We start from the raw sequence: 24,702 nt of genomic DNA, 5'->3' as shown, positions 1-24,702 counted from the left end.
CATCATCACAGGACTCATGGCTGTTTGCTTGTGAGCTACCGTTAGCGTTGGTGCAGGAGGTCAAGCTGATGATTGACTAAAATCAGTGAACTTGTATATGCCATCATCCTTGCGCACTTAATAGACACATCTATTAACTCTGGAAAAAGCCCACAGACATACAAGATTCAGGGTCTAGCCTCCTGCTCAGACTTTAATCTCTGTTGACCCTGCCTTGTTATATAAATACTCAGAACTCCAAGGAGGGTAGCACAGGTTTGTTCAGAGATAAGTGAACTGCACTGGTTGCATAAGAAAGGAGACTTCTTAGGGGGAAACTGCATATAGAAAAAGCCAAACATATTAATTGGCTCTAGTTCTTCCTTTCACACAACAAATGTCAACCACAGCAATAAAACTCAGCTGCTTCGTTCTAAACAAAAAAGGGGCGAGTTTTAGTTAAATTTGCATTCAGTCTTCATTGCAATGTTTCAGTCTGATTATTGACGTTGGGCTGAGGTTTTCCATCCCTATGGCCGTGCGCACCCACCAGAGAAAGCTCTCCCCGGCCCGACCCTGTGGGAAGTGTTTCACACAGTGAATCATATCTTACCTGCAATTGTCCCACTCCCTTCCCGCACCTTCACGCTCTTTTAAAGCATCGGCGGGGCTGCTGCTACAATCCAGATGTGCGTCTGTGAAGTGGAGACATTTGGGTCCCGAGCAGGCGAAAAAAAATGAAGAAAAAAAATTGGGAGTGGTGCCTTTTTGTTTCCTCCTATGGATAAAAAACAAACAGACTTATCACGCAAGATTATTCGTCCTCTAAGAGAGAAGCATCTCATCCGCCATCCAAACCTCCCCTCTCTTCAGTCCGATAGTCCACCAACCACACGGGAGCCTTGAGTGAGATTTAAAAAAGAAGAAAAGATTTAACTGCGTCCTGATGGTATGTCTTCTGCAGATTGCACTTAAAAATGAATGAGGCTTATTTACAAAATGAACCAAATCGATAGATAGATCACTTCAGCCTCCCCCCTCCAGTCGTTTCTCTGCCGCGTCTCTTCCCGGTCTGACAGCTCCGCTCTGCGCGCACCAACTTTTATGGAGACTCCGGAGCGCACGGCGCACCACTGCTATACCTTTCTCTAAACGGCGTTACCGTACAGTAATCAGATTACTCTTAATATTTTCTTTAATGAAGCCTGTTAAAACAGATAGTTATTCCCTCCTAAACTAATATCAATTTAATAAAGTTATTGTTTCTAATGTAGTCGAGCTCACCGCAATAGAGATCAAAAGAGGAAACAAATACAAAGAAGTTGAAGTTGGACACAATATTGATGAGTAAATTATGATAAGCTGGATTTGACTGTTTTGATGATTAATAATCGTCAGGCATCAAAAGTTAGACATTCTCACACATATGCGTCCATCCTAGCCGTTCTGGTCTCCGTGTCAGTGTGGTGAGTCTCAGTGAAGCTGTTAACTGCAGCAAACACCCACGTGGAAAAAGTTACCCTCTACTGCCATCATGAGGATATTAGGTGTACTGCAACTGATGGCACAAAACCTTTTTTCCCCAAGAGGATAATAAAAGATGTGAATATGGTGAAGATTAATAATAATTAATTCATCTTAAATTTAAACAAAAGTCTTGCTCCAGTCCTCATTTCCTTTATATATTTAATATAAAACAAGAAATGGGTGCAGTGATTTATTAAAACATGTGCAACCTGAAACAGTTGTTTAAGCTTCTTGAAAAACTTCCCAAAACTATTATTTAAAGGTTGGCTTGAGTTAGGTGTCTTTTTATGGCTGACCCACCCAGTGTTTCCTTTTTAAAGTGTTTAGGTACAAGGAGTAGACTTAAAATCAGTGAAAAAGCAACCAATGTCCAAAGAAAAACCTTGAAATACTGTACCTTCAGAAAAACTGGAGAACTGTTGCTCAAGACCCCTTTGAAAGATTACAAGAAATTCTGATTAATTATAAAGACATGAGAGGTGTCCCGAAGACTTTTGCAAACTACTCCAGAGCATACTGATGAGCAAATAGTTTGATCAAAAATGTTTATTCCATGATGAAAATGGTCATGTCTCTCTCACACACACACACACACACACACACACACATACATACATACATACAACTTTCTTTTTACAAACAGGAAAAATACCAAGATCTAATGCATGTGAGAAGATGGAAAATAAAGAAAATCATAGAAGCTCAAGGTGATTGGTTTTTGCAGCACAGAAATATAAAGGGACACTTACAAAGTCCTTTCAGTTGTGTCCAAATCAAAGATGCTATTTTTGACTTTTTACAGTACATCAGGAGGATATCCTAAGGCAATGTTACAGAAGATCAGATTTCATGTCCCTCCCTGTGGGACCAATACGAGCAAATGTCCACACTTTGTAGATTCATTGACGATTTTTCAAGCTGCTTCTGAAAGGCATCAGCGGATGTGGTAGTAGTAAGTAGTTCATGAATTCCCTTTCCCCAGAGCTCTTCAGCATTCCTCTTTGATGTAGACTTGTTCGTCCGTGTCCGACTCCAGGTGCTCCAGCCGCTCAGTCTGTCCATTCATTATCTCATCGGGGGTTTTCATGAACCTGGAGAAAAGCGTGTTTTTACTCTGTTTGGTCTTTAATTCAAAGTGAAAACTGATTTTAGAAGTACACATCATGAAGAGCTTGACTGATTAAAGTGGACCTACCTGAACAGAAGTCTTTGTCCGGGCTCTTTCCTGATAATGTTCAGTTTGTAGTAGTGTCTCAGTGCTCGCGACATCTTCTCGTATGTCATATTGGTTCTGTTCTGTAGAAGATAAACAGCACAAGTGCCATTAGTAATGACAGCGTGGCAGTATTGATGTCCAAACAGGGACATTAAGAGTCTCTGTAGCGTTTAAAGTTCCATTATTTTCCCTTTTTAGACCACTGAGTCAGAAAACCAGAATCTGAGAGCAAAAAAAGAGATTAAAAAAAAAATAGTGCAGCTGAGAGCTTGATGCACATCAATTTAAGAAAATAATTACAACACTGCAATTACACACAGCAGGGAACCAACTAGCAATGAACCAAACTAGGATACACTGACTTTTAGAACTTTTCAGTTTATTTTAACATCTTTTGACCATCAGCATGCTAATTTTTATTATCAGTCAAAAAAGTAAATACTCAAGTAATCATCTGCTACTTTATTTGGTTGTTCTCTCGATGAGCTGACAAGCCAATACATGTCATTCATGGACTAATGTGACAACTGACTTTAAATGTAACAGATATATAGTACTTGGGAAGAACACTCAAAAACTGTAACTGAGAAGAAACTGTAATTAGAAGCACTTCTCTGCTAGCACAAAATAAAACTTATTCAGATCACACCTTGTATTTATTGAAGCTTTATTTGCTTCCATAGGAAGCAAACATTTACATGCACTGAAATGCATTCATGACATCATGAGGAGAGATTTGTTATCAGTCATCAGATGACTGCAAGTGACTGAAACTATTTTACTGTAGGGTAATTTTAAAGGCCCATTTATGCTCCCTTACGTGCGTAAATAGCGACTTCTGTTTCAAATCTTGTCATACGTTGTCATCCTCATACTTCCATGCGTCTTTTGCATTGCCATGGTTACGTCAATTCTTCCACTAGTGAGCAGCGCTAACTTTAGTGTTCACCCCCGCGAGCCGACGTCAGTTTCAGACACTGTTTGGCAACAGTAATGCATCACTATAAAGTTATTTACAACCGCCCAACACACCCTAAACAATCACATACCGTCTTCATTCAAAAGCTTGAACCATTTCTACAGTTGTGCTCCTCTACATTCTTCTTCTGCTTTTTTCTTCTCTTACTGATCCTCTTACTCTCCTCTGGTTTGTTTCTTTCGCTGGTCGTATATCAACTATGCTGCTCAGAACTACCCCCGCGATTTCCTGTTGTATTGTTCTGTCTTCTGTGTCAAGCAACGGCTGGCTAAGCTCCCTGAAAACAGACCAAATTGCATGCGTAACCGATGCAGGAGATGAACGAAACTGTCCGTCTGTCTGCGCATCCGTCTAATGCATCAAGCATAATTGGGTCTTAAGACATTTGGATTAAACTGATAAATTACAAACACAAACATTTCATATTATTAACATAAGACAAAATAAAGTTTTGGGTGACATTTCTGTCAGCATGGCAGTATTTCTATGCTACATTGTCTTAAATTGATCCTCAGTGCTGCTTTGAGTCATTGTTGAAATTGTAATGTAGAAACCTTTGCTGCCCTTCCCTGAGGGATACCACAAGGCTCCATTCTGGGATCACTTTGATTCCTTTTGCACCTGCTGCCACTTTGTGCTTTTTTCCAGCAACATCCAGATGTTTGCAACATAACACATTTTTATTCTAATTGGATGTTTGATCGGATCAAAAGTGCTCCATGTAAATGTAGGTACTGACTTCTTTCTATTTGGAGCTACAAGTTTCCACTACAAGTTTACTGAGCCACCAGCAGCCCAATTGTAGAGTATATCTGAACACCAAGAGCCCAGAGAGTGAATGGTTTTACCTTGTGGTTGCCCCAGAGCCTTGCCAAGCCGTTGGGGTCCATGATGCGGAAGACTTTATTCTCCGGATCCTCCCAGCGGATGTAGTTCTCGTACCTGCTGTCTGACAGGAGCTGGTAGACGTAGTCCCACAGCAACCTGCAGTCTGCAAGGACCCAAAAGAGAAAAAACTTGATGAGCTGATGTTAAACTGTGATTTCTATCACAGAGCAGCCTTTAAAAGCAGAATCCTAAAGATACTCTAAATGTGAACATCTAACTGAACATTACCTGCTATCCGCCCAATGGGCATTTGCTGCTCCTCTGGAGGAGACACAGGCATGATGATGTGGTTCCTGTAAAGCGCCTCGTCCTGCTGCTGCTGAATTAGGTGCTGCTGCTGTTGCTGCTGAGCCAGCTGATGATGGTGAACATGTACTTTCCCCTCACGTCCATTCTCCATTGTCACCTGAGATGGAGGTCCACCGCGACTGTGCCTGAAGTCCATGCTGGCACCCCCGCCTCCTCTGCTTGGGCTGAGGAGCAAAGGGTTCATAATGGCACTGGGCATGAGTTGGATGACGCGAGGAGGGCCTGCCTCCTGGCCTCCAGGGCTGCCCGGGCAGGGGGCTTCTCTAGGTGTTGCACAGCGCCCGTTGGGTGCTGCAGGGGACACCGACAGGGGGTACATTTCATCTGGCAGGTGGTGGTTGCTGTCAGGAAGCTGAGAGAAGGTTTGGAGGTGGTCTTCATTGGTGGAGCGAGGGTGGTTTGGTTCAGGAGGGGACCGTCGTGGGGTCGGGTTGTGGGGGGAGCGGGATCGGTGCCGCAGTTCAATAGTTGGTGGATGCTGGGGGATGGGCTCTGTACCACGTGGTGCCCGCCGTACCGTTTCTGAGAATAGAAAAAAATACATAATTTTCACCAGTTTATTGTAATCTAGTTCACTCCATGTTGTCATAATCCTTTTTGGTCTTTTGCACAGACTTGGATAAAGATGTCTTCCTTGTGCAGTGTTCTCCACTTAGCTGGATGTTCCAAGGGAATCTTGCAATCCCCCACCACTGATCTTCTCTGTAGAAGACTGGGCTTTCCTATATCATTGAACTCAACTTTTTTGCAGAATGTGATTGCTTCTAAAATTACAACTATCTCATTTCATTTTAGGCAACTTTAGGATGCTATCTTCCATTTGTATTGAAAGCTAATTTTACTATGTTATGGGTTTGCAACAACTTCTAAATGCAAATGCCACTTTTAGTAATAAAGTTCAACTTTTGTACCTCCTTAAGTGATGGTGAAATAATGAAGTAGTAATTTTAGGAAACAGGATATAGTAATAATAATAGTAATAATAATAATAATAATGTGTAGGCTGTTGAAAGAAAGGTCCCCTCAGCTAAGATTTAAAGCAATAATCTCCCTTCTTTGAGGTGTTAGGACAGTAGCTTGCAGAAACTCATGTGTATTTTCTAACAAACTCTAAAATGTTTCATTTCAGCAGCTAAAATATTAAAACTTGCTTCATTATCTAAATATTTTGTCAGCAAAAATTCCCACAACTACCTGAAGAAGTTTATCTTTGCAGTTGTATCTTGTGTCACTAAAAAACTTACCTAAAAAATACAAAAATAAAAACTGTTTTGAAAACAGGAAATAGGATTAACAAAGCATGGCGTGCTTTTCATATTTTACTGGTCTGATGCTGTTTCTGTGTCCTGTAATCACCACTGCTGGGAATTCAGAAGTACAAATCCCTGACTTCCTACTACACTTGCTTCACATACAACATCCCACAAGGTGTCACTAATATCCCACAGTTAGACTGAACGTGGTGCTGACATTATTTTAATCAAGATTCTCAAAGTTTTGGAAGCAGTTTGAATTTGCAATGATTTCTTCATTTCTAAAAGGAAAAATCGTATATTCTGGGAAGCACTCAAAACAAGGAAGCCAGTCACAATAATTTGTCAGGCACTTTACATGAGGTTTGTATTGTTTAAATAAAGCAGCATTTCCTTGTGGAGCAGGTTTTAACTGAAAACATTTGATGTTCGCCATGCCTTATTGTTGCTGTGTCACGTTTCCTCAGGTCAAAGCCAGAAAACAGTCTAAGGTATTTCAGTCAAACATCATTACTTCCTTGAATAAAACAAACAAAGGTGCCAGGTAAGGTTAAGACTTCCATCACCAACACTGCACATTTATAATACATTTTTTAACATCTACCTTACTAATCAAGGAGTTTTTTTCCAGTCAAAGTTTTATAGACTTGAACATTTTTAGGAACTGCTCAACACTATGGGTGACACATTAGCCCATCTAATTGTGAATGCAAGGTTCATACAGTGTTGCCAAGTCCACTTGTTATAAGTGACTTTGGACTTGTTTTTCTGTAAAGTCTCTTTCACATGTCATCAGTAGCAGGTTGCTGGTTTTTGAGCTTTGCATATTTAGGCTTCCCCTTGTGAAAACCCTCCTGATTCTATCGCAGTTGTCCACAATATGGCAATAACCCCTGGATGCAGGAAACATGAACTAGAGAGTCCTTTTAATTCAGGAACTAATATAAATATTATATATATTTTTTTATTTTATTTATTATAATTTTTGGGGGGGCAAGTTGTTTTGGGCACGTTATATAGGGTTGGTCGCTTGTTTATTTTGCAAGATCTGGCAACACAAGGTTCATCACTATCAGTTCTTGTTTAATTTAGCTTTTGTAAACCTCAACACTGATACCATAAAGATGCAGTATTAGCCAACATTGTCTTAATAGAGCCAATTTGATTAATAATGTCAGTTTTAGACCAGATGCTTGGTCTATGTTGCCTGTTATGACCATTAGCAACAGAAGTATAATTATAAAGCTTTTGTGTAATTGCTGATAACATGATTACATATATTCTGATTCAAAATGCAAAGGCCATAAAGTTGGCCAGCTAAAATTGGATAGCAGTCACGATGCTTTAGACTCTTGCTCAAGGACATTTCAGGGAAGTTCTGAAAACTGACATGATTACAGCCCTTACTGGATTTGTGCTGTACTACAGCGCTCATACAGCTATAAACTCCCACTTTAATGTGCTAATCAAAAGAAAATAATCAACATAGCAGGTAAGCTATTGGCTTACACACAGCATACTTCACATGCAAGGAATACTCCATGAAACTGGTTTCAAGCTAACCTAAGCTTTATCTTTTACCCCATAAAACTGATGCCAATGCAATCAAACAAAAGACTGCTATTTCAAGTTTAACATAGTCAGTCTTTAACCAACGCTAGCAAAGATGGAACATTAACATTGGTAATATGAATCTTTTGCTAGCAAATAGCATTAAGATAGCTGACCCTTAGCTAGGTTTGTTGCTTTAAATTTCCCAGAGATTGGACTATTTACTGTAAAATACAGAAATTGTACTGCACTACTGTACTGGAAAATTTCAATAAGAAATTCCTGGAACAATGTCTGCTATTTTCACAGAGCTACTACTACTACAACTACTTAGGTTGCTAACAATTAGCATTAAACTAGTTGGCTATTAGGTAGTATTGTTGCTTTAAATTGAATAGAATTGGGACTATTTACTGTAAAATACACAAACTAATTATCAAGAGCAATTATTTTGTTTTATGGAAATTGGGTACAGCATTGTAGAAAAACTTTTAAGTAGACAAATTTTTTCATGAGAGATCTCTTATTCAGGGCTAAAAATGTATGAGCTCTATGTGAAATAAACAACTTTGTGCAGGACCGACCTTCGAGCTTCAGGTGCTGCACAGCGCTTTCAGGCAGTGAATGGAAGGAGTTCCCAGGAAAATAAGGAGATGGGCAAAACACGTGGGACTTCCTCTGCTTCAGGATGTGTTGCAGCAGCTCATACAGGACGTCCCCTGCCGAGATGGAAAGGTTGGAAGTTAAAAAATGTCTCTCTGTGACACAAATGCATTAAATTGGAAATTAGCACTGGCGTCACCCAGAGTATCTGGTTCCCTTTACTTCTTTATGCTATCCAGGATTCTTTCGCATCCTTACTGCTCTTATTGCTCAAGCTTCAAGGAGCTTGAGCAATAATGGAAGAATGAATGACGATGTAGTTGCAGGAAAAGGAGGTCAAGCACATTTACAATTCCTTTACATGTTCAACACCTAACCCTGCTGAGCCACTAAATACAGAGGATACCTATCCCGAAGACGAGCATTTTACTTTTGCGGAGCAGCAGAATAAATTACACTCACATTTTTTCCACACTTCATGTTTTCACCGAATTTTCAAATCAGAGCCATGCAACTATTTTTTCTGCTTATTGCAATTTTGACAAAGCAAGGGTCTTAACTGCATTAATGGTTAGACTTTCTGTAGTGGTGGGTTCATTTGGCTCATCACTGGCCATTTGGAAGAATCCAAAAGACTAAATTATTAAACAGGTAACAACACTGTCCAAGCTGCAGCACCATGGCGTGTTTTTTTCAACAGCGTATGAGCAAAATGAAAATAGAAAAGTGAGCTTGAGAGTATTTTGACTGCAGATGAAGGTTCTGTTTCTTGACTATTGTCAGCTTTTCCAATTCACTGCTGTTTCATTTGCTGTTTCCCTAAGTTTTACTCAACTACAGCATGGTAATATCTTTATATAAACTGTAACAAAACACTCAACTTGATATACTGTCTAATAATCTAGCAAATACTGCAAATACTTCACGACTCTCTGATGGTGTTTGTTTGTGTTATTAAAACCGGAAGGAATATAAAACATAAATGTGATAAGACAGATTAAATAACTTAACAATATAACTTAATGGGGTAAAAAAACATGTAGTGACTACAGTTGCTAGTGAGGAGTTAAAATCTGTTAACATGAGTAAATGCACCACAGCTCTCTAAGACCTCTGTATTAACCTTTAAGTAGAGTATTGGCCAGAACCTGGAACAAAGCCTGAGCAGGAAGTCCATCAAATGCTTCTCATCAGTTTGTTTTTCCTCAGAACCAACAGCTGAGCTCCAGGCGTGACAAAACATTTACACAGTTAACAAATGACCACGGAGATGGGAATTTAACAGACATCACCATCATGTATTATTTAACTGTTTTGTTAAAGACTTACTATAACAAGGAAATGATTCTCATAAAGGAAGTAATGGTGAGCAGGCACACACGCGCACCCCCCCACCCCCACCACCACCAACCACCCTTTCAGTTCTCGCTTTATCTTCCTGAGGCACTAAGTTGCAGTTTGGGGAAAAATCCTGCTTCCTGGTGTTTGCTGATTCTGTATTTAAATAAACTGAATTAGTATAAAATCTGTGTATGTTATGTAAATATGTCATTTTGTAGTCATCACAGTCAGATGCGATGCTTTAAATGTCTCATTTTGGTTACCATGGACCCCAACAAACTTGCTATGTCTTTTTTTTAAGTAGCTCATTATTCTAAGTATATTATTAAAGCTTCTTTAAAGGAAAATATGATATCCTTAAATCATGCAAAAGAGGAAATAAACGCATCACAAGCCAGAAAATTGCTCTGTTCCCTAAACTGACGTTATCGCTGATGTCACTGGCCACGGTGCGAATGACAACTAATACTGAAATGTTAAAACTCCCAAGATTTATCACTTGACAACTCATTTTAGTTGTGGAGGTGGAGGGAAAGTCATCGAGCATCCAAAGCTGCTGACACGTGGAACTGTTTCAGAACAAAATTACCCCAGCTTTACAAAACAGCTGATAAAACCTATAAAATATGAATCACATTTCCAGTTTTTCACCTGAGCATCAATGTCTTGACAGGATGTGAAACATCTTTGCATTCAGCTGAAAACAGAGACATCTTGATATAAGCTTGACGGCAGCTGTCAGCTGGGTCTCTTTGATCTAGAGTCACATTATTCCCATAACGTGACGTCATTTAAAGTAACAGGTGATGAGTATATTCTGAACAGTTCAGCCTTTACTAACCGTAACTGATTTATTGCTCATCTGAACAGTAAATTCAAGCACACCCATCCCTACATATCAGTATCTATATATATGAAAACAACTCTTTAACAAAGAAAAGAAAAAATCTGGTCAGCTTTGTCTAAATCTGTTATAAAGTGGGTCAAATGATTTTTCAATGGATTATAGATCTAGATTGGATCATTTAGCACTGTCTTGCATGAATTAGAAAACAAGGGAAAAGAAAATGCTAGCATGGTTAATAATAATAATAATAATAATAATAAGTTTTATTTATATAGCACTTTTCAGAAACCCAAAGATGCTTTACAAGATAAAAAACAAGGTAAAAATACAAGCAAGCAGACAAAACAACACAAATAAAATAAAACAAAGAAGTTCAAATTAAAAGTTTATATGCTTAAAGCAGAGCAAAACAGGTGAGTTTTTAGTTTGGATTTAAATGTGGCCGGGTCTGCGGTATCTCGGAGGTATTATGAGAGTTCCAAAGGGTGGCGGCGACAACAGAAAAGGTCCAATTCCCCCAGGTTTGGTGCCTGGACCTAGGCATGATCAAGAGGATACCCTTGATCAGAGCGGAGGGTACAGGAAGGGGTGTAGGGGTCTTTTAGGTAAGAGGGGGCTAGTGTTGGAGTGCTTAATGGGTGAGCCGGATGATTTTGAATTTGATGCGGTATGGAATAGGGAGCTAGTGAAGGTTTTGGAGGACATAGGTGATGTGGTCTCGGGAACAGTTGTGGGTGTGGATGCAGGCGGCAAGGGTGCTGTTGCAGTAATCAGTGTGGGATGTTATGGTGGCTTGAATGACGGTTTTAGCTGCAGGGGAAGAGAGACGGGGATGGAGGCGGGCAATGTTTTGAGATGGTGGAAGGCTGTTTTAGTGGCGAGTCTAATGTGTTGGGTGAAAGTGAGTTTGGTATCTAAGATAACGCCAAGGTTACGGAAGTAGGGTGAGGTTTTGTCCTCCAAAATCTGTACCACATACATTACAGAACCCTCATATCACCAATGGAAGCTGACCCTTGAACAGTGTTCTCATATCAAGCATCCTTCACTTTACATTTTAATTAAATATTTAACTTTATTTTAAATGAGCACCACAAAATTATGCAGCGTTTCTAAACATATTCCATTTACAAATTGCATAATTATTTTTGATACTTGAAATTTTTTTATTTACCATTTAATTACCTGAGAAAACATCAACTATGTGTCACAATAAAGGCCTCTGTTTTTCTTTTCTTTTCTTTTCTTTCCAAGTGTAAAAAGCCACACTAGTGTTCGTTCTTGTTTTTGCAAATCTGGAGTTTTCTTTGGCGCTTCATGCTGCTTTTAGACTGATTTAGTTATACCGAGTGCAATAAGGTACAGCTACATCCTTACATTAAAAGATGTGATTTCTCAGTTTTGTACACTAAGTTCTCGCAAACAACAAACACAGATTCTTCCACTTCCTACTTTGTGGTAATCTGAGCTCTACTCTTCTTCTACATGCCTCATACAGCGGTAATATGGTTGTTTTATGTGAAATGACAAGGTGTGTGAGCAGATAAATCTTTAATTCTAAACTAATAAAAACACGACAACTTATCAACTAAGTTGAGAAATGACAGAAGCTGTGGCTGTAAAGCCGTCTGATTTTCACTGCACGATTATTGTGGCAAAAAGTAATCACGATAACAATTTTATCATAATATTCTTGGGATTTTAATATTAAGATATCAACTTAAAAAAACAACACATTCATTACAGACTATTTTTTTGGTTATTGGTTTATTTAACCTGCTGTATTCTTTTTGGAAACTGACACTCATAACAGGAACTATGGAATTTTAATAACTGTTTAACAAACAAAAAAGTAAATGTTTTTAATTAGTCTTAGTTATCAGTCTGTTATTGCTACATATTGCAACTCTAATTATATTATTATGCTGTTGCAAATTAACTTAGCTGGGATTTTCCAGAACTGTTAAACTACTATTAAATGTTCATTAAAAAAGAATAATTATCAGTTTATTTTCATTTCTAACTTTCCTCCACACAACTTAATTTTTAATCTAAAATAAAATAATTTATATGAGCAGTTTGTTCAGCTTTTAAAGGTGCTTATACTACATTTTGTTTTTAAACTGATGAAGGCTTTGCAACATCCCACTCATGACTTTTATGGTGAGCCACATCACACGACGACTCCACACTGTAAAACTTCCACAGTGCCACACAACGGTCACGAAATCCCGTTTCATGTTCAAAACAGAAAATTAAAAACAGAAATTAGTTCACTTTTTCTGCTGTATTTTCACGCGCCTGGTCTCTGGCGTTGCCGGGGCGACAGTTGAGGTTGCTTTGTACTTCCTGATCAACCGTCTCCTACTTCCTCCCCCAGCAGCCACGCTGTAACAGCTGCCTCCCTCCGCTGTAACCTCACACTGCCACCTTCCATCATCTCCTCCTGCTGGCTTTATTGATTTATTTAAAGGGTGTAGCTTTGCTGTAAACACATTGATTTTGAAGATGCATTAACACGTGCTTACATGCACAGATAAACATACTACTGGTAATAAAGTCAGACTGAACAAGGGCCAATGTGTTTGCCCCTGGTGAGTTTTAAGAGACTACACATGGTTTGAACAGTTTTTTTTCACTTAGAAATTAGGCCTCTATTTACAATTAGAACTAACCAGAGTTTCCATGATCTACATGTGTGCTTCCTTCCCAGTCGTGTTATTTTCCAGTGATCTTGCTCCAGTTGGACTAGAGAATTATCTAATGCAATCACCTGAAATGACTCATTTATAAAACATTTTTCCAAGACAGGAATTTGTGTCAAAATCGAGTATATTAAGAGCAGTACCAGAATGAGGGGATCTGTAGCGGAAGTCTTCCTTAGTGAGGAGCAGCAGGGCCTTGCCGTTCATCTGGAAAGTGCCACTGGTGATGGGCCGCAGGGCAAACTCCTTTTCGGCCCATCGCAGCCACTGGGCCACGTCCTCCCTGTTCCAAAAGACGGGCTGCAGACCTGGAGGTGGAGAAGAAGCCGAGATGGGGGGGGATTGTTGAAGAAGCAATCAAATGGAGGCAAAATGAAAAAAGAAGAAAAAAAAAAAGGATAAGTGTAGTGATTAAGAGACAGTGAGATGGGGGTGGTGTGGTGGGGGAGGAAGGAAGAAAGGAAAGGCAGGAAGGAGGGGATGGGGGGAATGGGGAGTGAGAGGTAGGGAGGAAAGGAGGAGGGGAAGGGGTGGGAGGAAGGAAGGAGGCAGAGGCAGTAAAAAGGATATTGAGGAAGTGCAGATAAAAGCCAAAAGGAGGGAGTGATTACGGGAACGGCAGCAGAGATGAAAAAAAAGATGATGGAGAGGGAGAGGAGGTTAGAATAAAAGATTAGAATATGATAGGTTAGAGGGAAGTATACAGCATAAATCAGAGAGATGATAAAGGAAGGAAGGGCATAGGAGAGACAGTCCAGACTGCTATTTTGATATGTTATGATCTGTTCTGCTCTTTGGCTCTTTGAACTCCAGACAGACTCATCAGAGGACAGACAGTTTATTGGTTTGTGTACAAAAGGACGAGGACACATGGAAGGAAAAAAAGGGAAGAAACAGGAATGGCTCTCTTTTCCCCACTCCCTCACATTGTCCTGTTTCTTTCACTGCTGTGGGAACCAAAGTGTAAAACAGCTGCACTGGTAACCAACAAGTATTTACAGGCAACTGGGACAGAACAGAGAAGGCTGCAGGAAATCTGACCAAAAGATCAGTCTCAATTGAATATTGGGGAATTTTGTGGAAAATGGATTCTGGATGGAACAAGATTTTTCACAGCTGCTATAGAGGAAACTCTAATGCTAATGAATTAAAATGAAAAATCATTATGATGCTGGAAAACAATATGGTTTCGAAAAACTTTAGAAAAAAAAAACAAAAAACAAAAAAACAAACACAGCTGCTTGAGTGCAAAAAGATAAATGTGTTTAAATCAGCATTCAGGCCCACGTCAAATAACTTCATAGTAGTCGGGAGTATTAACCCGTTGGTAGCAGATGTCCCGTGGGCGGGACATGGCAAATATGTATTTTACTCAGTCTACATTCCAACTACCTACATGTTATACACCATTAGAAAGCTAAGATTCGTGAGATTTTAATTATTAATACCATTTCAGGTTACAATCATAACTGTAGATTCAGTAAACATTTATTTCAGACTTTCAGACCAGTCCCAAATGCAATTCATCTTTGAAGCTATACTGTACTCTAGTAGCAGATGATACTGCAACAAAAAGAGCCCTCTTACATCAGCAAGGGTCTGGTAAAATAGTTGGTCCACAGCACATCTTTTAACCATAAAAACTTGTTTTAGGTGAAACTGCAGGATTTTAAGGGTTAATCTGCCCTGACCACTGTCAGCTATGATAGGAACATAACACATGAGCAAAGAGGCAAACCTCCAATGAGAGTACTACATTTTGGTGTGCACTTCTTCTTGATAAGAGCAGCAAGAAATGTGGCTGATACACTGTCTATGAAATTCTGCAGCTCAGTCTCCCCCAGATGTGTGGTGTGTGTATATATATATATATATATATATATATATATATATATATATATATATACATATATACATATATACATATATATATATATATATATATATACATATATATATATATATATATATACATATATACATATATACATATATATATATATATATATACATATATATATATATATATATACATATATATATATATATATATATATATATATATACATATATATACATATATATATATATATACATATATATATATATATATATACATATATATATATATATATATATATATATATATATATACATATATATACATATATATATATATATATACATATATATATATATATACATATATATATATATATATATATATATATATATACATACATATATATATATAAGAACTTATGGTCCCACAGAGCCTGCAATGCCGTTATGTTGTCAAAGGTAACAGACAAATTCTCTGGGTCATATTGGTAGTTAATCAATCAAGAGGAAATGTCAGGTGATATCAATTTATCAATTTTTACATGGCAATAACATATCAATTTAAAATATAAATTATCTAAACTATTATCATAATATTGCATTATCATAATATTATGGGCCACTCTGATACCAACGAGTTAATACTCCAGACTGCTATGAAGTTTTTCAATTTCCATCTTGTCAGTGTTTTAAAATCTTTATTACTAATTAATTTACTTTAAAAAACGTTAGCAAGTTAGAATTTCTTAAGTAAATTAAGAATCAAAGTGCTTGATGAAAGTAAAATGTGCTTTGGTAAAAATGTCAAGGGAAGAAAAGATATCTTGTCTGACAAAGAAGAAACAAGCATTATGTTGCCTTACTTTAAGATATTTGATCTCTTTTTGCAGTGTGTACCCCATTCACCTGTACAGGTGTTCACCTGTTGACAAGATATTTTATTATTTTCAAATGAGATTATTATAATAAGAAAATGTATAAACTTAAATTCCTACACTTATTGTCACATTAAGGAAAATTGCTGTACTTTTATTTATTTTAAATTGTGCTAAATTTGACCATTTTCTACAGAGAAGCTTGCTTTCATTAGTAAATGTAAGAATTTTACCAATGAATAAAATAAAAATGTAAATTGTCTGACAGAACAGGATGGATATATTTAGCATTATAAATTGAAACATATTCATCCCAGTCAACACAGATGCAGCCATCTCATCATATCTCTTTGTGCTGTTGCTGTAACCTGATGAATTACTGTATGACTAAGGCTCACCTTCCTTTCTTTCTTCTATCTTCTTTCCTCTTTCTCACACACACATAAAGCCAGACTAGTAGCTGTGTATAGCTCTGATCAGAACATCATGACACCCACACGGAGCATAACTACTCATTTCTTACATCTGACTTATCGGCCAGCCTCAAACACTTCCTTTGGGAGTCGTACAGCTGTTATCTTTGGCTGCCAATGTCACTTGTCACACGAGTAATAAGAACCTTGTGATCACCCCCACCCCCACCCCCCCTCCGCTTTTTGCTATTCCGACGCGTCAAACAAAGGAAGTTTTCACAGAGTGCAATCAATAAAAAACAAAACCTTGTCTAGATTGTCTGCTTCCAATTTCTTCCCTTCCCTTTTAGTCCTCTCTATTCAGATAGCGGCACGAGCACAGTTGATAAGCCTGGGACGACCTGGGTTATCTAAAGCACTGCTCACAGCCTGACAAGCGCTGACCCTTCAGACTGTCAACACACAGGTGTTGCACAGCTACAGGGAGAGCCGATTAGACACTATATTTCTGAAAATTTTACTGCTGAGATTCTAGTTCATCACAGGATTGCCTTCGTGGAGCACAAGCAGAGTAGAAATCATAGCCAAGCTTCAGCTTCTCTGTCTTGTACTTTAATAGCCATGACTTATATTCAAGTATACTATAATGTGTAAATGTGGCATTTGATGTTGCTAAAATATCTTTTCTTAACGTAACTGCCATCTTCCAAAAATAATAGAAGCACTCGGAGAGTGCATACCTCCACCAATGATTGTGGGCATTATTTTTGAGTTAGGAGCTCTAATGGCCAAATTATCCCGATCTTCCCATAGTAAAGCATCATTTAAAAAATTCCTGGATCCACGTGGTGATCACCAAAATCTAATCACTTGTTCCTTGTTCTATTTTGCAGATGTCCTGAAAATTTCCTCAGACTCTGTCCATAAGTTTCTATTATGTTGCTAACAGACAGACAGACCAAGGCTGCCAAATACATGACCTCCACTTTGTCAGAGGTCATTATAGGACAGAACAAAAGCACCTCGAAGGTGGGCCTCACTCACCAAAACATTACACAGAACATCACCTTATAGTTATGTGCATGTAAATGCATGTCCATACACATAAACATGGTCTCAAACATGGCTTCACATAGTCCATTGCACATACGACTGATACAAATATGCCTCCTTTGTAGTGTAACTGAACTACCAAACAGGGACACATCCAGGATTCTTTGGAATACCACTAAGTGACTTTGACTCTGACTTTTTATCAATATTGAATCAAGCTGCCTCCTGCACTACATACACCAGCTGTACATTTGTCTCTCGTGGCTGATTTGTGAGAGCAGAGACGTTGAGGCGGGCAGAAGTGCAGCCCAGGTCGAGAGGTCACTGTTGCGGTATGCTCTCTCCAGGGCCGGAGAGATGTACTGCTCTGCCAAAACCCCTCCGAGATCCGGTCTGCCGGTCTCGGCCATCTGCACAGGGCCCAGAGGAAGAAGCAACACGGGGAACAGAAGGAGGGAGGAGGAAGAGAAAGAAGAAGGGGGCCCAAACAAATGTGTCCCACAACACACTTTGGCAGGAAGCAATCCAGCGTGGGCTTGGTTTCAGCACAGGAAACTTCCTGCGGTAAGGTTAGACAGCAATGCCATGAGCAGCAGCGATGCAGCGAAGAGAAAAGGAAGAGTGGAAACAGAAAGGAAAGTGCGGTGAGAGTCGCAGCGGATGGTGTGTCATGACGATAAATGAATGCAGATTGGGTTAAAAAGCAGGAGAACTAAACAAAGACGCAAGAAGAGGAAGGAAAGGCAAACAGGAAGGGAGACAGAAACCGAGCGGGAGCGTCGATCAAAGCCGGACATCATGCTCAGTCCTTGGTTCCTCCTCATACCTCATTAATGCTGCTACTTAATCTGCATTTGTTTTAAGATGTAACGTGTATGAAGCAAAGCCAGGCTGATATTTAGGCAATAAACTTGGATCACATGATGTCTCATAACATATTCCTGCTGCTACACCAGTTTACAGACCAACTTTCCATATAGCCATGTTGCTTTGTTTAAGAAGCGATGACATCAAAGTAACACTGTATTCACATAACAATTCATAAGTCATCCAAGTTAGCTAATATTGATAATTAGTAGCTCACTAAAAACTGGTTTTCAAATTTGTCCCCAAAAGTCTAAAAACTATGCCTCCACTGTCGATGTCAAATACTTCTGTGCTTTTAGTGTGGCTAACGTTATTTTTTGAATGCAGGTAACTTTTAAAAGCAACTTATAGGGTAAATTGTAAGGGTCATACTGGTCAACATGTCATGATAACTGGTGCTTCAGATTACTTGCCATTTTGATGTGATATGCATTGGCCAATTACTTCACAGATGCACAGATTCTGCTACTGGCAAAAAAAATCTGTTATATCAATATAGTAAGCAGCCTTGTTTGCATGAATGCTATGGAACAATACTGCTAATCAGTTTATAATAAATATACAGATATATAATTGGTCATTGAAAGCTATATTTGTCTCCTTTTTTCAATTTCAGCCATTGTATTTCTTTAGATATCTGCTGTTTATATATGGATTATATATAATGGATATAAAAATCATTTGATACTAACTACAAACTGAAGCTAAGTAGCTTCCGATACCTAAAATATTGCCCCTTACCCACTGAGCCTGTATTTTATATATGGATATTGCTTTTATAGATAGTAAAAATCTCTAAATGAATCATATTGTTCTGATATAACACTGTCTGTGTGTGATTTCAGGTGACACATTTTGCTTTCAACTGTCAGTTAAAAAAATCATCAGTTTGAATCTGTAGGCTCATTTTATGGCCACATGTGATGTGTTTAAGGAATTTTGTCATCTTTGCTAAAAGAACAGAAATGACAAGCAACTTGTTTTTAAAACTTTTTTTCATAGTGTGAGAGAAGCTGCACCCCTTTTAGGTGGAGCAGCACCCTAAAAAGGTGAGCTATACCTGGAAAAAAAGAGTACAAACCAAGCTAGAAAAATATTGTGGATTAGAAACATGGACAAATGTAACAAGCTGTGAGTCAGCTGGCATTTTTTAATTTTCATCTGGAAAATATACAAGAGAAAAAAATCTACCTTCTCAAAATGCTGTTGAACATTAAAAAAAAAAAAGATTACTTTGCAATTGTGTCTGACATTCCAAAGAATAAAAGGACATGGCTCAAAAGGTGTTTACAAGGTGAATAGCATCCTACCAGATTTTCCTACAGGACAAAACTCCTAAAGAACTCAATTTTCTACTTGTTGAACAGTTTTGTGTTTAGTTAGGACAACTACTTCTTCTGCTAAACTACAACCAAAATCAGTGTAGCTCATACCGCCAACCTCTAGGGACGCTGTGCAGCGGAGTCTTTTGGCTTCCAACTAAGGATGTGCATGACTAATTGACTAATTGATTAGCCAAAACAAAGCACAGAGTCGGTTACTTTTATTAAAGGTTGACTTTTTGTTTGAACTAGAGTTATGTCTCATTGTGCAGACCTGGTATTGTTTACAGCGCTGTGTTAAAAGAACAGAGTGGCCCCTGAAAGGTCGAGCTAAAGAGAGAGAGAGAGAGAGAGAGAGAGAGAGAGAGACAGAAGCACAACGAGTCAGCTGGTTTGAGTCAGAGTGTGGTGGTCGGAGCAGAGAAAGTTAGCTGTGAGAAACTGCTTGTTTAGTGAAAAATGTTTTGCTACAAGCTTTAGCAATAAACACCACACAGCTCTGCTACGTGCATGAGAGTCCCGTGTCTGCTTCACCACTGCTGGGTAAAGTGACGGAAGTTAACTTCGAACCTAGTCGCAGCTTCAGCCAGGAGGAATCACCTCGCCTCCGCCGCCTGGCCTCAGTTTTGAGGCGAAAACAGGAAGTTTAACAGCTTTTTCTGACAAAGTTTTGGTCAGTGGTGGAGGCAACAGACCAGGGTGGCACAGTTACTAAACCCTCACATAAAGACGAGGAAAACTTGTTTTGTTGTTGCTCCTGTGGGCAAAGTGTTTAGCCCACTTAGCATAGCAGTCGCCATATAAACACAACCAGACAAGGTTCAATCCTGGAGTCTCTCTAAACCACTTTCTCATCTACCTGCTGAGCAATAAAGGACACTAGAGCCCACACAATGTTAAAAACAAACAAAATAAAAAATGCTCATGCATAGCACACACACACAATATACAAATAAGATCTTACACACGTTTGACCATTTCCCTTTGGAGATAAAGTATTTATTGATGATGTCATGATGACATTACAGCGAACTGATTTTGATTGGCCAGACTAGTCAACTTGAAAATCACCTAAAATGCCCATTACTACTTCAAACCAATCAATAGAAATGTGTCTGATTCATATTTCTGTTTTGAGGCTTTTTTCAAAGGATTGCTGCAGAATTGCATTCCTGTTTAATAAAACCCGGTTAGTGTTCTCATTGTCTAATTTCTGGTAATTTTCTGCACAGCTTGTACTCTTTAAAAATTCACAAGCTACACAGGAGCTACAGTTCCCATACTGTACAACACCAAATCACATCTTAATTGCACTAAATGCAACAATAAAGATCAACTGATTATATCAAAACAGAAGTACATCTAAGATAGAGTTTAAAAAGATTACAGTTTGGAGTCTTTCTGATTCATAAGTTAAGCTGCATTTTTATGATTTTGTTACAGATATGATTTGTGTGCTATAACAACGATGATGTTTTTGAAGTGTTGAAGTGCAGACACCAACATGCTTTGCTTACAAAGAGAAAGGAAGAAAAAGGAAAAATAAGAAATACCTTCAACTCTGACCTTCTATTCCTTTGTTATGTCCTCATACTTGACTGGAGCTGGTATATATGTCCTTTCTTATAACCTGTTACAAATCTATCTCAGCCTTCATCGTCATCAGCCTGCTTGCTGAATGCGTCTCAGGTTGGTGGCATTCATGAGAATGTAAGCAAATATGTTTGCGTGTGCGTGGGTCTCTCAGCATGTGTGTGTTTACTTAGAATAAAACCCTCAAGCACGACAGCAGCAGGATCCCAAACCCTTGACTAAACCGTGGGCTCCTAATCCTCTCTGATGACACATAATTTTCACTCTGTGGTTTCTCAGGCCCCCGCTAATGCTCACTAACACACACATACACACACAGAGCAAACAAGTTGCCTAGGCAACTCATAAGCGCTTGGGATGAATGAAGGGAAGAGGAGGATGAGATCACTGGTATCTTGTTTCGTCGGTGCGGTACAGAAGCCGACTTCCCCTCCCAGATGAGTTCATGATGTCCGTCCTGCTGCATTGCTGCAAGGACCTGTCCAGAACCACTGTTCCACTCTACATGTCACCACAACTCACTGCGGGCAATGTTCCTCGTGCTTTTGCCACCTAGCAGAAAGCTTGATGTGGATTTGATGTTTTACTCCCACAAATATTGGGCCACAGTTCAAAGGTGCAAATTATTTAATCGTGACCATTTTTGATCTGGAACAAATTATTATTTTGCTGATTTTGAGTCAGATTATGTTGCGTTGTTATTGGACTAATTTTAATTTGTCCTCATCCAAGTCCTATGATTAACTGAGTACAAATACTACACAGTAGGACAATTCTAAACATGTTTTTTTTAAATAGTAAATGGCAGTACAATGCAAAAATGACTTATTAATGAATGTTACTGTCAAAAAAACAGCTTGTTTTTAAACAGCAGGAACTTACTTGACTTGTATTACATACATGCATGCATACATACTAAGGCTGCATGATATCAGGAAAAACCTGCGATATGCGATAACACTGTTAATGTGTTTTTAAGTTGCGATGACGATATGACCTGTGATAAATAAAAAAAAATAAAGCACATCTTTGATGCACAGACACACACAGATTATAAGCTAGCTTGTGTCTTAACCTGTAAATACTTCTGTAGCATTGAAATAAAAATAGGTGAACAACTTAAAAGAAGCTATGTTTTAGTTTTTTTTTTTATGCTGGTTGTCTGGATAACTAGCAGCTAGATGTATCTACCTTAACAGCAAGCTCAACTTGGAAGAAGCTAGTAAAATGTTAGCATTAACATAAGCATTTTTCTATTACACTTTGTGATTTACAACAATTTACAAAAACAAGCTAGCTACTTCTTCATGTTGATTATTTTGCCTGTGGGTAATCTGAACATATCTGCAGACACACATGTTGTTTTTAGCTTTTATTTATTTCTAGTTATGCTTATAAATTTATAAATTATATGAATTTTCGGATGCACTGCTTGTCAAAACAGTGAAACCTGTGTTCATAACCATTTGTTTCCTGTTCTGTATCATTCAAAGTTTATCAGCACTTGTATTAATTTCCTAACAGATACTTATTATGTTCGGTTGTAATGTATAATATATATATGAGAGGTCCTGCTTCCTTCTTAATGTGTAAAACTGGAACCAAATTGTACCGATTCTGTATTTTGAGTCATAATGGGATGTGAATGTCAGATCAGATATTACTTTCTATCAGAAACGTCTTGCTTTCAGCAGTCAAAATAGAAACAAAGACATAACTGATGCAAATTCATATCAAACTGAATTTCAGTTCAACTTGACCTGGATGAACTGTTACTAAACAAACAGCAAGAAAAAAAAACATGGCTGCACCAGTAACACTGAAACTTAGCTCTCAAAATTCAGAGCTCCTTAGTCACTCAGCTCCTCAGTAAATGTTTGTCTTTTCTCTCAAAGCAGAAGTAGGCGGATATTAGTCTTGCTATCTCAATCGAGAAAAAGGTTTTTCTTTCTCCAGACAGAGGAGGAGGAAGGAGGAGGTGGGTTAGTCGTGACCTTCTGACACCCTGACTCAGGGACATGTGGGCATGAGAGCGACACATTTCCTCACTTAGTTCTCACACACTATTCATCTCCCCTCGCTTTGTGTGAGTCTCTACATCGATTCCCTGTCAGGTGGGTGCGGCAGGGGAAAATCCACCCCCACACACACACACGCACGCAAACACACGCACTTTTACTTTTCAGTCAAAAGAAACCCCCCCCCCATACATCCTTTGCTTCCTCCACCGGCATGCACGTGCTTGCCCTCGTCCGGCAAAACTGGACTTCATCCAGTCACAACAAACATAAAACAGCTCATCAATCACACTCAACTTTTATGGCCAGGAAGTAGCACTACCTGTTTTTGATAGTTAGTTGTTGAGCGCAGGAGCAAGCCGGCTCTTGTAGGTTAGTTCCTGAATTCAGCGTTAGCTGCCACTCTTCCTTTTGTTCGGGAGCCAATTTTTTTTTCTCTCTCTTTCCCTCCATTTTTTTAATGCAGCAACTTCAAAGACATGACTTAACTAAAGCAAAAGGCCTGTGCTTGTCTAACACCCCCCCCCTACACACAGGTACATCATTCAATACCTTTTTTTTCTCCTTTCCAGACAAAGAATGGGAAATCAAAAGTTAATGTAGTGTAAAATAAACACAAATGCTGGCTTGCAAAATCTTATTGAGGTTTTCATGAAGCTAATAACCTATGGTTTTATAGACAGATAGATAGATAGATATACACACACAAAAAGGGAGAGATTACACTGCAAATGGCACAAGTTAACCATTTATTTTATATATCACATAATAGGGAAAATATCTTAGATTAAATCTTCAAACTGAATGTACTTTGTTTATACTGCTGTAGCTACAGTTATGCTTGCCATATTTGTCACTGTACAAGCAAACTGTGATGTCTACACAATGCCCGGGCTTTAGGTGCACTGGACTCACTGCGGTTTTCCTCTTAAGTTAAACAGTAACTGAGAAAAGGGCACTCTGACACTTAAAAGAAGTCCTACAGGAAGTAAAGCATGCAAACACAAACACTTTATAGCATTTTATGGCATTTGAAACAGTTTTAGTTATGGGGATTTGATGGGTTGTACAGATGCCTGCAAAAATTAACTATATCTCACAATTTTAGAGTTTAATTTTTTTTTTTTTAAACATACCATTAATGAAGTGTCCAACAAGTTATAAAAATCCGGAGGTGCCTAACTAACCAAAACAACAGCAAAGCATCTACAGCTATTTTGACGTCAATTTTAGTTCATTTCACAATGGGAAGAACAGCAACCATAAACCAAAACCTTAAGTTTCTGGGGCAAATAAAACTGTTGAATGTTTTTGGTGAGAAAGGAGAGCATTAGTCATTTTTACTCTTTACCTGCAACATAATCTGTTTGGAAGTTTCCTATCACAGCTTGTTTTGTAAATCATAATTCACAAAAAAGGTAAGCACCAAATTTTTGTACTTATCAGTTACAACTGAATGATAGACACAGAACCTTTGTGGATGTAGCCCAACTTGCATCTCCCCAAACATTAAACATCATG

The 24,702-nt window shown here is 38.5% G+C and overlaps 2 protein-coding genes across 3 annotated transcripts in view; both read right to left on the bottom strand.

Moving 5' to 3' along the window:
* Positions 1-1,406, bottom strand: part of LOC121634863 (chemokine-like protein TAFA-2) — an 80,385-nt gene extending 78,979 nt beyond the window's left edge. The window contains exon 1 of the mRNA XM_041977824.1: positions 593-1,406. The gene's annotated coding sequence lies outside the window, so the exon portion shown is untranslated. The remainder of the gene's footprint in view (positions 1-592) is intronic.
* Positions 1,407-2,037: 631 nt separating this feature from the next.
* LOC121634514 (transcription factor ETV6-like) overlaps positions 2,038-24,702 on the bottom strand; it is a 43,026-nt gene continuing 20,361 nt past the window's right edge. For both annotated transcript variants that reach the window (XM_041977189.1, XM_041977190.1), the window contains exons 3-8: positions 13,342-13,506; positions 8,287-8,421; positions 4,818-5,420; positions 4,550-4,692; positions 2,702-2,802; positions 2,038-2,597 (exon numbers count right to left, since the gene is read on the bottom strand). In XM_041977189.1, the coding sequence (XP_041833123.1) occupies positions 2,495-2,597; positions 2,702-2,802; positions 4,550-4,692; positions 4,818-5,420; positions 8,287-8,421; positions 13,342-13,506 (1,250 nt within the window). In that variant the 3' untranslated portion in view covers positions 2,038-2,494. The remainder of the gene's footprint in view (positions 2,598-2,701; positions 2,803-4,549; positions 4,693-4,817; positions 5,421-8,286; positions 8,422-13,341; positions 13,507-24,702) is intronic.

Source organism: Melanotaenia boesemani, chromosome 23, assembly GCF_017639745.1.
Source record: "Melanotaenia boesemani isolate fMelBoe1 chromosome 23, fMelBoe1.pri, whole genome shotgun sequence".
Classification (NCBI taxonomy): Eukaryota; Metazoa; Chordata; class Actinopteri; order Atheriniformes; family Melanotaeniidae; genus Melanotaenia; species Melanotaenia boesemani.
This window is presented reverse-complemented; position numbering and strand designations above follow the sequence as displayed.